Consider the following 12619-nt stretch of genomic DNA (forward strand, 5'->3'; position numbering starts at 1 on the left):
ACTGAACATCCAGGCCTGTCCAAATCAATCAATCAATCAATCAATCTCTTTGTTCCTTGTTTGTACTCAGCCTAATGGCAGGTGCTGTACTGATCTGCTGCTGATCCTGAGCCCTGACTCCTCCACGCTCCTGAGGAACTGCAATATCCTGACAGTCACAGGCTATGATCAGCATACAGAACCACAGAATCATCAACGGTGGAAGGGACATCCAAAATTGTCACCATGATACTTTCTGAAAAATCCTCTTTGCCCAGGATTTTCTCCTGGGAAGCTGAGAGGCCTCAGAAAAGAATGAAAACAATAATTATGTGATTGTTTGGGAATGTGGTCTGGAGATCATTTACCAACAGGTGCATCTTTGGTTCCATGTAAACTGTTTTTAATTAATGACCAATCACCATCAGCTGTGTCAGACTCTAAGGAGTCAGTCATGAGCTTTCATGATCATTCTTGTTAAGCCTTCTGATGTATCCCTCCTCTTTCCTTGGGATGGGATGGGATGGCATGGCATGGCATGGCATGGCATGGCATGGCATGGCATGGCATGGCATGGCATGGCATGGGATGGCATGGGATGGGAAGGGAAGGGAAGGGAAGGGAAGGGAAGGGAAGGGAAGGGAAGGGAAGGGAAGGGAAGGGAAGGGAAGGGAAGGGAAGGGAAGGGAAGGGAAGGGAAGGGAAGGGAAGGGAAGGGAAGGGAAGGGAAGGGAAGATCAGCCTTCTGAGAACACGCAGTGAAATTTTCATCTCTCACCTCGTCGTGGGGACCTCACAACACCACACAAGATCACTGAGTCCAACATGCTACATCCAACATGCTACACTAAGACACTGCTGACAGGAACAGTGTCATATGCAATCCTAAACTACAGTAAAAGAGAAACTTTAAGCACCCAGGAGCCAGAAATCTGCCCCTCCTAACACAATGGAAGATCTCTTGCATCAAAGGCAAACTTTGCTCCTGGCTGCCCTGGCCTGAAGAGTTCAGCTTGGAAGGAGGGTCCTTGCAGGGAAGCCTGGCAGGAGTTCCCTGTGCACTGCCCCAGCTCTGCAGTCACTGTCACACCCACCTGCTTGGCTGCCACCTCCTCGTCACGGCCATCTCCGATCACCACGTACGTCACCTTCTTCCCAAACCGTGACACGATCCTCTCAAAGCAGCTCTCCTTACCTGCCAAAGACAATCCTCCTGTAAGGAACCTCAGGCACAGAGAAACAGAGCCTCAACAGCTCCCTTCCTCCCAGTACAGAAACACTTCTGGTCTTACTGGGAAGGGACAGCACCCAGTTCAGCTCCTGAGGCCAGAAGTGGATCACAGCATTGGCTGCACAGCTGCAGAAATGGCATTTCCCTTGTCAAGATCCCAGCTAACCCTCAGCAGATAGCACCATGCCAGACTTGGCACACTCCCTTACCTATTTTTGTAGCACTATAAATATTTTCAATGGGAAACACCTCGCCCAATCCATACAGAAGCACTTTGGCAAGAGCTGGCATCAGCTGGGTGGTTGTGATCAGGATGTTCTCACAGTTTTTTCTGAAAAAAGAAAAACACACTTGTAACAGCACATCTACAGGCAGGGGTGCCAGGACTGCTCCAGGCACTCTGATCAGCTCCCCAGGTGCTTTGCTGTCCTGCTTTCAGGAGGCATTTTAGGACAAGGTTTTGCAATTTTTGCTTGTTTGCTTCTGGCAGAATTCCCTGTCAGAAAAACCATTTGGTGAGCATGGGGACCTTGCTAATTACAGGTGTTGCAGCAGAGACACAGGTGAACTTCTTGCCCTCAGACAGGGGCAGTGCCCAGCACAGTGCTGCACCTCAGGGCCAGAAAGGGCTGAGAAAGCCTCACATGCACTGCAGGTTCCATACCTGGACTGGATGAGCAGCAGGGATTTTAATGCAGTTTCCAGCCAGGAATCTGTCAGCACTTCTATGTCAGTCCTCAGTCTCTGCAGAGCTTCCCTCTTCTGTGGGCTGAGCAGGCCTGCAAGGTGAGGAACACGTGTTTGTCTGGCAAGCCTGACACAGGGAGGGCTCTGCAATAAATAACACAACTGAAGCCTCTGGGAGCTGGACTGTCTCAAAGCAATGAAAGAAACCAGCTCTCAGTGACATGAATGAGCCCAGACATCCATCCAGGACTGACCATGGGAACTGGGCTGAGACTTACCTGCAATTATTTCAAAGCACTTTTCAGGATACAAACAAAGGCACTTCTCTTGTACAAAGCTCTTGCAGTAGCAGGGGTCCAAGGCCACAGAGCAGGGGAAGGAACTCCTGCAGTCTCCCTCTCTGACTTTCTGCTTTCCAAGGACCTTTTCCACTTTAAGCCCTTTTATATATCTTTTTTTTTTAACTACTCCCCTTATTTTATTCCTATGCTTGTAATTGCTTATAGATATAATTTTCTTCAAGCCTCCGGTTTTGAATTAAAAGCAGACAGAAGCAAAGCCCATTTCTGCTCCTGACAGTAAACATAGCAAGAAAGGGGCACCTGGAGCCTGCACATGTCTCCAATCTCCATCCATGAGGTTTGAGCCCCCTCACTGCATCCTTCTGCTACACTGAGGCCACAGAGGGACCCACAGCAGGCTGCACTGACAGCTGCTTCATCATGCAGCCTCCCACAGGTCCTGAAAAACTCTGCATCCATGTTTCCAATAAGCAAAATATGAAATCATGATCTGATCCCCCCTACAAGAAATCAGGTAACTGCAGCACATTGAACTGCAGACCTGTACTGGCAGATTTTTAAGGCTGAAAGCTGTAGCTGTGAACACCAGGTTTTTAGATAATATGTCCCAAAAACAAAATTTATGAAGGTTTTTGTGTAGGCAAAGGGTACCCAAGCCCACAACCAACCAAGCCAAGCCACCCTACCAGGTGAGCAATGTTCCTTTTCTGGGGATGGCAATGTCAAGATTCAGACTAAAGAGAAAATTCATCTCCATTTGCTCACTGTGGTTTGCATGATTATGACTGCTTTGGAGTTGAAAGGGAAGTGAAACTAGGAGGCTTTAAGTGACTTTGTGGAGAGAGAGCAGAGAAGTCAGATCAAACTGTGGGCCTGACAGCCCAGGGGTTACCACTGTATCTCCTGACAATGAAATGAGCAAAGGCAGACTTTGTGGAGACATGAATGAGAGCTCCTGAGCAGCAGGGTAAATTGAGGCCACAGCTGAGCAGAGTGCCAGGCAGCCTTTCACACCCAATCAGCAAAGGGACACTATCTGCACCAAACCTTTGCCTCTAGGACTGAGTGCCCATCCTTATCTCCATGATAAATCACAGCCTGCACTGGCACACTGCTCACGGGAATTTGATCCCAGTTAGCACTGGGAGAATGCTTTACTCCCCATGTCACACATGAAGGGTGGAGCCTGGCCCCACCTCACACCCTCAGTGCAGCCCCACTCACCTCCCACGTTGGTTCTGTATTTGTTGTAGATCTCGCGCACGCGGCGGTAGCGAAAGGCCAATTTCCTCATCCAGTCCACGCCCACCGAGGAGCTGTGGTTGGCATTGCTGCCCGAGCCACTGAACCCATCCGTGGAGAAGTTGTAGTTGCTGTTGCAGGAAAGCAGATGTGTTAGGGGTGTCACTGATTATTTTCTGAAAAATACCTTTGCTAGCATTTTCTCCTGAGAAGCTGAGAGGCCTCAGAAACAAAATGGAAACAATGATTATCTGATTGCTTGGAATGTGGTTTGCTTACCAACAGGTGCATCTTTGTGGATTGTTTATACTTGATTACCACCCATGGTCCAGCTGTGTCAGACTCTTTTGTCTTTTATTATTCATACTTTTCTAGCCCTCTGATGTCTCCTTTCTTCTATTCTTTTAGTACAGTTTTAGTTTATCATTTTCTTTTAATATAATATATATCATAAAATAATAAATCAGCCTTCTGAAACATGGAGTCAAGATTCTCATCTCTCCCCTTGGGACCCTCACACCCACACTGGGTGTGCCACAGCAGCAGAAGCACTGAGGCCTTTCTGGTGAGGCTGCTGATGGCAGCAGCTGGAGAACAGCTCAGAGAGGAGCTGCACAAACACCTGGGGAGCAGAGCCTGCCTCCTGTGGGAATGCTCACACCCAGCTGCTGCACTGATACAACTCCTCTCACACCCTTCACTACAAAACCTTCCTTCACTCTTTGGCTGCTCACTCCTCTGCCACACAGAGCATCCTTCCCACTGACCCCTTCCCCATCCTGCAGCAATAAACCAAACACAGCATCCATGTCCTTCCATCACAGCTGCAGCTCCACAAGCAGATGAGCTGCTTCACCCGTTTATAACTGCAGAAAGCAAGTCCTGCTTCAGCACTTTTCCTGTATTTCTTTCTCCCTGACAGATCTTTCTCAGACTTTTTCATGAGCCAGTTCAGCTCAGTAAAAAACCTTCCTCCCCCTGTTTGACAGTGAGCACCACAAGCTCTCAGAGAGATGCAAACCACAGGGGGACTTCCAAAGGTCAAGATCACGGAATCATAGGATGGCTTAGGTTGGACAGGACCTTCAAGATCATCTCATTCTAAACCCCTGCCACAGGCAGGGACTTTTTCCATTAATCTGAGTAACCATTAGATTAGGTTACTAATCTAATGCTGTAATTATGAGATCTGAAGTGCTGATTCTCCATTCCTCATTTGTCACTGAGCACAGAGGCAGCACTCAACAGTGGACAATGTAATTCACAATATCATTTCAAAACTCTTAATGCTTTGTAGGTCTTCAAAGAAATGCCCCCCCAGCAAACAAACACTGTGCCAGGTTTCATTCCTGGCACAATGCTGAGCTCCATCCCTGAACCCCATCTGCATTTGAAGTCTTCACAAAACCTGAGTACATCAGCAATACATTTCCTGCATTCATCAGTACAACCTTAGATCCTGGCCATTGTCATCAGATGCCACATCTTCTATGTGTACCTGGTCACACTCCTGGTAAAGACAAAAGAAACCAAAAATAAAGTCATGTTGTGGTAATCCAGAAACACAGAGACATTTACAGATTAAAGAAACTGTGATAGAAACCAATCCCTTCACATTTCCCAACAGCAACAAGCCATGCCACAGTGCCAAGTGCTCACCAGCCCAGAAATGCAAATCCAGGATGGATCAGACATCACCCTTTTTATTTGTACAGGTTCAAGTAAAAACCCAGCAGACACTGAGAGAGCTCCTGACACTGGAAGGCTGCAGAATTCCTCTCAGCTGAGAATGCCCCCCTGATTTGGCTGTGCTTACTTTTAGTATATAATTTTATACATAAGAGTATGTAAGAGTACATATATGAAGTACATAAGAGGCTCTGAAGCACAGAGGCCTCACAGAGTGAGGTGTAATTCTGACATGGTAATGTGGAGTTCTGCCTTTCAAACATTTGCCATGTACCTCCAAGTCATTGAAAAACAAGTGAGTATCAGCAACTTCAAAAATCATCTCCTCCATGGACAGACCTGAGCCAATCACTAGCGTTGGATCCTGGGAAAACACAAAAAGAAAATGTAAATGCACTGTGGATGCAGGCAGGAGGGAATTGTCATAAATCTCTCATCAGTTAAATTGCACAGAGTTTCCACTGTATATCAAACCTGGCATAATTCCAGCTACATTCAATGGTGTTAACTGCAATTTCCCTAGTAGTTTAAACAACTCAATTAAAAAACCAAAAAAAACCAAACACTTCAGTGCCCCACAGGAGAGACTGATATATTTTCACAGTCAGCACATACAAAACACTGAAAAATCTACAATGTTTGTTGGCAGAGAAAAACCACTTCTTTCCCCTATGTGCAAGGACCTCAGTTATTCCCAGTGAGGGTGAAACCAGTTTGATACACTTGCACTGTAAGAAGGGGCATGGTGGTGATGTCCATGTCCTAGCTCTGCATAAAGCCAAATTTAGCTCCTTCCCTGCCCCAAACTGCCAACAACTTAAAAGTACCACCACAGAGAGTTTAAATAAAACCCAAACTATTCCTTCTCCAAAGACTAACATTTAATTCTGTATGACAGAAATATTTCTTCCATGGGACAGTATTACCTTGCCATATTTTTGAGCATAGGACCCTGTGAGAAGAGAATGGAAGATGATGATGGTCTCATCCAGGTCCCAGAGAAACACCCTCTGCAGAAAGAGCAACAGGAGGTTAGAGCTGAGAGATTCCAGGCACTGAACTGCAATAAAGGAACAAGTTTTCATTTTGTGGTTAGCTGCAGTATGCTCTGACAGGTATGAACAACTGTCATCCTAGAGGCTGAAAACATTCAATTCTTCAGTTTATTGCAGGGCAGTTTATTTATAAGCACACATTCAGGCTATGGCTGTTTGGTTAAATTATTTGAAAAGCTTCTCTTGCTTTTATAGTTATGAAAGTAAAGCTTAGAGTGCTAATGAATGTTAGAGTCCTGCTGAGGTGAAGTGTACTTTCTGTGATCTGGAGAGCACCAGTGCATGCCCTTGGTGTTTGTCAGAGAAACCTTTGTTATAAATAAGGCACTGGGCAGCCATGAGGAATGGCAGAAGACATTCCTCAATTCCACAGAAGGACTTTGAGAGCTGGGCCAACAGGTGGAGTGGAAAAACCCCTCACACTGGTTCTGAAGGAGCTGGAGGGCAAACTGGACACCAGGACAAGCCAGCAGCCACCTTTCCCTGTAGAAAAGGTGACTTTCCTGCAGGAGTGTGCCACAGAAAGGAGGTGCTGTCTCAACCTATTTGGCACTGGGAAGGTCACCCCACACTGCATCCCTGGTCCCAGGGGTCTGTGAGGAAATGGGAGCTGCCAGCAAAATGTTATTGAGATGGTCAGCAGCCCACAGGAAACTGGGATGGCTTCTCTCAGCAAAAGGAGACCAAAGGATATCCAACAGCAGATCACAACTAACTGAAAGGGAATTGCAAAGGAGACAAATTCTTTTCAGTAATGGCAGATGAAAAATTGCTGTGGAAGAAGAAGGGGAAATTTGCAGCATGGGAGACTCCAAGTGGAGACAGACAAGCTCCTTCCCTGGGGGGATGTGGCAGTGCTGGGACACCACTGGGAACAGGATCTCACTGTCCAGGTACAGGATCTTCAGCCCTGGAGGCTCTCATAGCTCAGGCAGGCAAAGTCCCAGCCCCAGTGCTGGGGACTATTTACCTCCAGTTCGCTGTCCTGGGAGGAGGAGGTATCTGCTTTCCTCTTCCCTCTGTTCTTTCCAGGGATGTTTTTTCTTGCTTGCTCATCTAACTCTTTACTTGCTGTTGCTCTTGGTAGCAAAGGACTTGTGGATGCATCTCCTGGAAGAAAGAAATCACACAGCTCTCATCTCTTTGTCTCTCAGAACAAACACCAATGCAGCAAAAGCTAAGATGTAACTTTACTATGTGGATGCAGTAATAGTTGAACCTTGATTAGACCATAAACCATTGTCACCGACATTTTTTCATAGAAATCCTTTCTTTAGGATTTTCCCTCTTCTGGGAAGCTGAGGCCCAGAAAGAGAATGTAAACAATGGTTATCTGCTGCTGTGGAATGTAACAGGGGCACCTGTGATTGGTCCATGTTGCTTGTGTACAATTAAGGGCCAATCAAAAGACAAGCCATTCTCTGGGACAGATCAGAGAGAGCTCCTGTGTTATTGATTCTGATCTCTATTCTTAGCTTAGCAGCTTCTGAACTTTTCTCTCTACTCCTTTTAGGATAGTCTTAATGTATTATATAGCATAAAATAATAAATCCAGCCTTCTGATCATGAAGCCAAGAATCTCGTCTATCTCTCTCACCCTGAGGGACCCTTGCAAAGCCCTGTAACAAACCATGATTTCTTCATCCCATCATTTAAAAACAGCTCTGTCTCCTCAATTCAGTCCCCCAGAACTGAGCTATTGCAACAGCTGCTGCCTGCAGAGCAAAGTCACTACGCTGGAACTACTCTATTACTCAACTATGTCTATTTTATTTAATAGAAAGTTGAATATAAAAGAGTAACAGTGATGATGTTGGCCCTGGAGACACAGCCTTGACCATGACCAAGCAGGATGGCCATGAGTGACGGGGAGATGGGATGGAGCCTGTTCAGCCACTGCTAAGAACACAATTCCTAGGGACAGAGGACACAGAGGACACAGAGGACATCACCTCCTGCATCTTTCCCTCCTGCAGCCAAGTGCTCAGAGTGCCCCCTGTCCCTGGGGCACACAGAGCAGTGCTAGGAGTCCTGCAATGGCAGCAGTAGGAGGTTTCTGATAGCTCACTTTGGCTGGCCCACCACAGTACTCTGCACACCAGTGGGACCAGGAAGGTTCTGCCAAGGAAGGCCAGTGTCCCCCTGGGCCCAGCATGCCAAGATGCTGCAGGTACCTACTGGGGTAGCAGGGTAGCTAGAGGTGCAATGGTGTCAGGAACCCACGTCTTAAGAGAGGAACCCACTTGCCGTGGCAAAAAGTCCAAATATGGACAACACTGGACAAATCCAGACCAGGGAAAAGCCTTCCAGGGAAAAGCCTTTTTTATTGTTGGCTCATCAGTCTCAGAACATTGTTGTTAACAGCTCGCTGGTCTACAGGGAAATGTCACAGAAGGTGGGGTAATACGGAATGACATAAAATCATCTCAGTTTAGATTTCAGCCAATCACACCAAAACAAGACATATTGACATGCCTTCCATCCAATCTCATAAAACATACCTAATGGTAGTTAAAACAAAGACTATCTCATAAGAGACAAAGAACAGAGCTCTATTCATAGTAATCTTCTAAAGATATACATTAAATAAACTTGTTGCCATCCTAAAGCCACATCTACAGAGTCCTATTGTTATTTGTCACATCTACGGCTTGGGAAACTTTACAGCAGAAAAGACTTTATGGATTCCAACAGTACCCTCTGGAGATGTTTCCCCACACCTGCCCCTGCACTGTTCAGGGGAATTTCACAGGGAATTTCAGGGGGATTCCACAGCCCCAGCCTCACCAGAGGAAGGTCTCTGCACTGCCCCAGCTGGCACCAGGGCATTTGGTTTCTCCTCTGGGAACGTGGTGGTGGCCAGGGCCAGGCTCTCGGTGCTGCTCTCTGCTGGTGGCACCACCCCAAAGCCTGAGCTGGGGTAGCAGGTCTGGTACTGGCTCTGGCCAAGGATGGTGTAGGTAGGATATTCCTGTTGGGGGGAAAGAGTTAGTGATGGTAGGACACCTCATTCAGAAAACACTCTGAACCTCTGACTTTTGTATTAGAAATTCCTGTCACAGACACATTTTACGAAAAATTCTTTCCTTAGGATCGTTTCTCCTGAGAAGCTGAGAGGCCTCAGAAATGAAATGTAAACATTGATTATCTGCTGCTGTGGAATGCAACAGGTGCATCTGGGATTGGTCTCATGTGGTTGTTTTTAATTAATGGCCAATCACAGTCAGCTGGCTCAGACTCTCTGGTCAGTCACAAGATTCTATTATCATTCCATTCCTTTGCTTTCAAGCCTTCTGATGAAATCCTTTCTTCTATTCTTTTAGTATAGTTTTAATATAATTATATATATAGTTTTACATTCAATATATTTTAAATATATTATATATTTTATATATAAATATTTTATATAGTTTTAATGTAATTATATATATAATAAAATAATAAATCAGCCTTCTGAAACATGGAGTCGGATCCTCATCTCTTCCCTCATCCTGGGACCCCTGTGAACTCCACCACAATATCCTGTCCAAAAAAAAATCCCAGCAAGAGCTGACAGATTAACAGTCTGACTTTATGCTGTTTCATTCTGCATATGAAGACATTCCCAAAAAGGGCTGAGCCCTGGCTGCCCAGTGGCCCCTGCACAGGCAGGTTCTAAGAGGACACCAGTGATCACAGGGCCATTCCTCTGCTTCCAGCGGCTGCAAAAATGAATTAATAATGATTGAAGTGACAGTAAGAGGGGAGTTGAGTGGATGCCAAGACATCAGTGCACTCTGTGCTCTGGAATGTGTGGTTCTGTCTTGCATTTGACAGTGACAGAAAGTGACCTTGGGCCTTGCTGAGGGCACAAGTACAGGATAAATGGCCCTTACTCATGTGCTGACTTCATCAAGCAATAATTATGCACGCTGGAAGGTATCCATTTATGAAAAGTACTTAATTCATTTAGGAGATTGCTCAGCACCTGGAGCTGTGCTTGAGGATTTCACCTTCCGCTACTGACAGTAAAAAAAGCAAATGTGACATCACACTATTGTGGTACACAGTGCTCTCCTGATTCCCCTGAAGAGCAGCCTGGGTTTGAAATACTAAAAGAAAATCTTTTTTTCCCCTTACAGTTCCAAACAAGTTAATGTTTAAAAAGCAACAGCATAAGCACAGAGGGATTTCTGTGCATCCATTGCATTTTCCACACTTCCTGTATTCTCTTTCTGAAAAGCTGGACACTGAAAGCTTCCTCTGTATAACCAAGAGCTCAGAATGGCTGTTAACCACCCACAGAGGGAAAAGGCAGGGGAAATGGTCTTTGTTAGCCTGCAGGGATTCTCACTTTGTTCTACTCTACCATCAGAATGCACACTCTACTTTACTGGCTGGGGTTTGTTTGGGTACAACCTCATTTCCTATTCCTGCTGAGAGAGAACAAAGGTGTCAAGAAAACACCCAACTCCAATCCTCCCTGCAGGTTTAGTCCTCAAAACAGCTGAATTGTTTCTTCCCCTCCATGTCTCTCACATATATCTCAATTTTAAGACTCACCTCACAATCTGCAGATGAGACAACAGCTCTGAACAGATGGAGTGAGTTTGTTGCAAAGGCCAAAGGGAGAAGCACCATGGTCAAAGAGACAGCAGGAGTGATTTGGTGCTTTGAGTTACACACTGAGCCCCACAGCTCCAGTACCACAAGTGATATTTCCATGATAATTTGATCAACTTGTTAAACAAAGGTAAATGAGATGGTGCATATAAATTTACCAAGGAGGTTTTACCTGTGAGATGCTGGCTACTGCTGATGTGGAAATATTGACAACAGTTGAGGATGTAGAGACTGGACTGGCATTGGTAGTTGATGCTGTAAAATTGAGAATTACTGCATTAAATATTCTAGAAAAGCAGAAGAAATGAGAAGTTGTGAAATAAATACTTACTAGGCGAATGTGCAAGCAGCACTCTGCTACCAACACCCAGAAAGGACTGGGGTGTGTTTTGACACCAGTTTTTGACACATTTCAGTTGGGTTTACAGGAAAGAACAGCAAGTACATCTTTAAAACCAGTCCTTTCCAATGGTTCAGAAACCTTTTCCCTCCATGGTTGCTAAGTAATTGTTGTAGAATTAAAAAGGTTTTACATATTTGATAAGACAACAGTCCCATTCTGATGATCAATCAGTAGCAGATGAAAATGAATCAGAATAAATCAAGAAAAAGGACATGAATCTGTTTAAATCAGTTCTGTTTAAAGAAAAACATCAAACTTAGCATTTTTAGTCTAATTAGATTTAAAATTTAAGGAAACATTAAGAAGTTTCATATAGTAGAAACAGAGTGTTTCCTGGTGGAGAAAGTGAGCATCTCTCCCAACATCCCTGTGTCTAGAAATGCTTTTTGGATGTGATTTTTTGAAATAATCTGCCAACAGCTCACAGGATGAGTTCTTAGGGATGTGCAGTTGTTGGCACCAACTTGAAGCCGTTTCCTAAGCTTTGTGTCACTGCATTCAGCTCTCCCAAACACAGAAGGGGCTGCCAGAGCAGCACTTGGGAACAGCAGTGGCTTAGCACTTTTTGGGGGATTACAGACATAGGATCACTCCATTAAACATTCCCCACCATGGGATTTTGGGACTCAGAAGGATAACAATAAATAATTAAACCAGCAGGAACAAAACCAGAATGTACAAAACCAGATGCCACCAAGAACTATTTTATTTTCTAAACCACCTTCCTCTGCACACAAATAAAACAAAAAAAAAATCACTTATATAGACTTGCAGAAATTCACAGTATCCCTTCCTTACCATCACTCTGAGAAAAATCCATATTTTTTGCAAATGCAACCACACAAAATTCACCCCAAGAACTCAAAGTTCTGAAGGATTCAGTCCTGCTCCCCCAGGAAAACAGACCCACCATGAACTCTTAATGAATGCATGTTGTGCTATGGCAAGCACCAACACTACCTGGTGCCTCCTGGAAAGAGGAATGGACCCAAAATACACCTCAAAAAAGTTAAGAAAAGAAACAGATCTTAAAAGATGTCTAGAAATACACAGGATTTATAGGAGATGAGAAATATGAAGGGGGATGTCACAGATACATTTTATGAAAAATCCTTTCCTTAGGATTTTTCCTCCTGAGAAGCTGAGAGGGATCAGGAACAAAATGTAAACATTGATTATCTGCTGCTGTGGAATGCAACAGGTGCATCTGTGATTGGCCTCATGTGGTTGTTTCTAATTAATGGCCAATCACAGTCAGCTGGCTCAGACTCTCTGTCCGAGCCACAAACCTTTGTTATTCCACTTTTTTCTATTCTTAGCTAACCTTCTGATGAAATCCTTTCTTCTATCCTTTCAGTATAGTTTTAATAGAATATATATCATAAAATAATAAATCAGCCTTCTGAAACCTGGAGTCAGATCCTCATCC

At 44.8% G+C, this 12619-nt stretch overlaps 1 protein-coding gene across 2 annotated transcripts in view; it reads right to left on the reverse strand.

Moving 5' to 3' along the window:
- Window positions 1–12619, reverse strand: part of EYA3 (EYA transcriptional coactivator and phosphatase 3) — a 42775-nt gene that overhangs the window by 3453 nt on the left and 26703 nt on the right. For both annotated transcript variants that reach the window (XM_074555800.1, XM_074555799.1), the window contains 10 exons: window positions 10960–11042; window positions 8973–9156; window positions 7156–7295; window positions 6057–6140; window positions 5405–5494; window positions 4893–4951; window positions 3424–3572; window positions 1875–1989; window positions 1420–1541; window positions 1074–1174 (listed from right to left, as the gene is read on the reverse strand). In XM_074555800.1, coding sequence (XP_074411901.1) covers window positions 1074–1174; window positions 1420–1541; window positions 1875–1989; window positions 3424–3572; window positions 4893–4951; window positions 5405–5494; window positions 6057–6140; window positions 7156–7295; window positions 8973–9156; window positions 10960–11042 — 1127 coding nt within the window. The remainder of the gene's footprint in view (window positions 1–1073; window positions 1175–1419; window positions 1542–1874; window positions 1990–3423; window positions 3573–4892; window positions 4952–5404; window positions 5495–6056; window positions 6141–7155; window positions 7296–8972; window positions 9157–10959; window positions 11043–12619) is intronic.

Source organism: Zonotrichia albicollis, chromosome 20, assembly GCF_047830755.1.
Source record: "Zonotrichia albicollis isolate bZonAlb1 chromosome 20, bZonAlb1.hap1, whole genome shotgun sequence".
Lineage (NCBI taxonomy): Eukaryota > Metazoa > Chordata > Aves > Passeriformes > Passerellidae > Zonotrichia > Zonotrichia albicollis.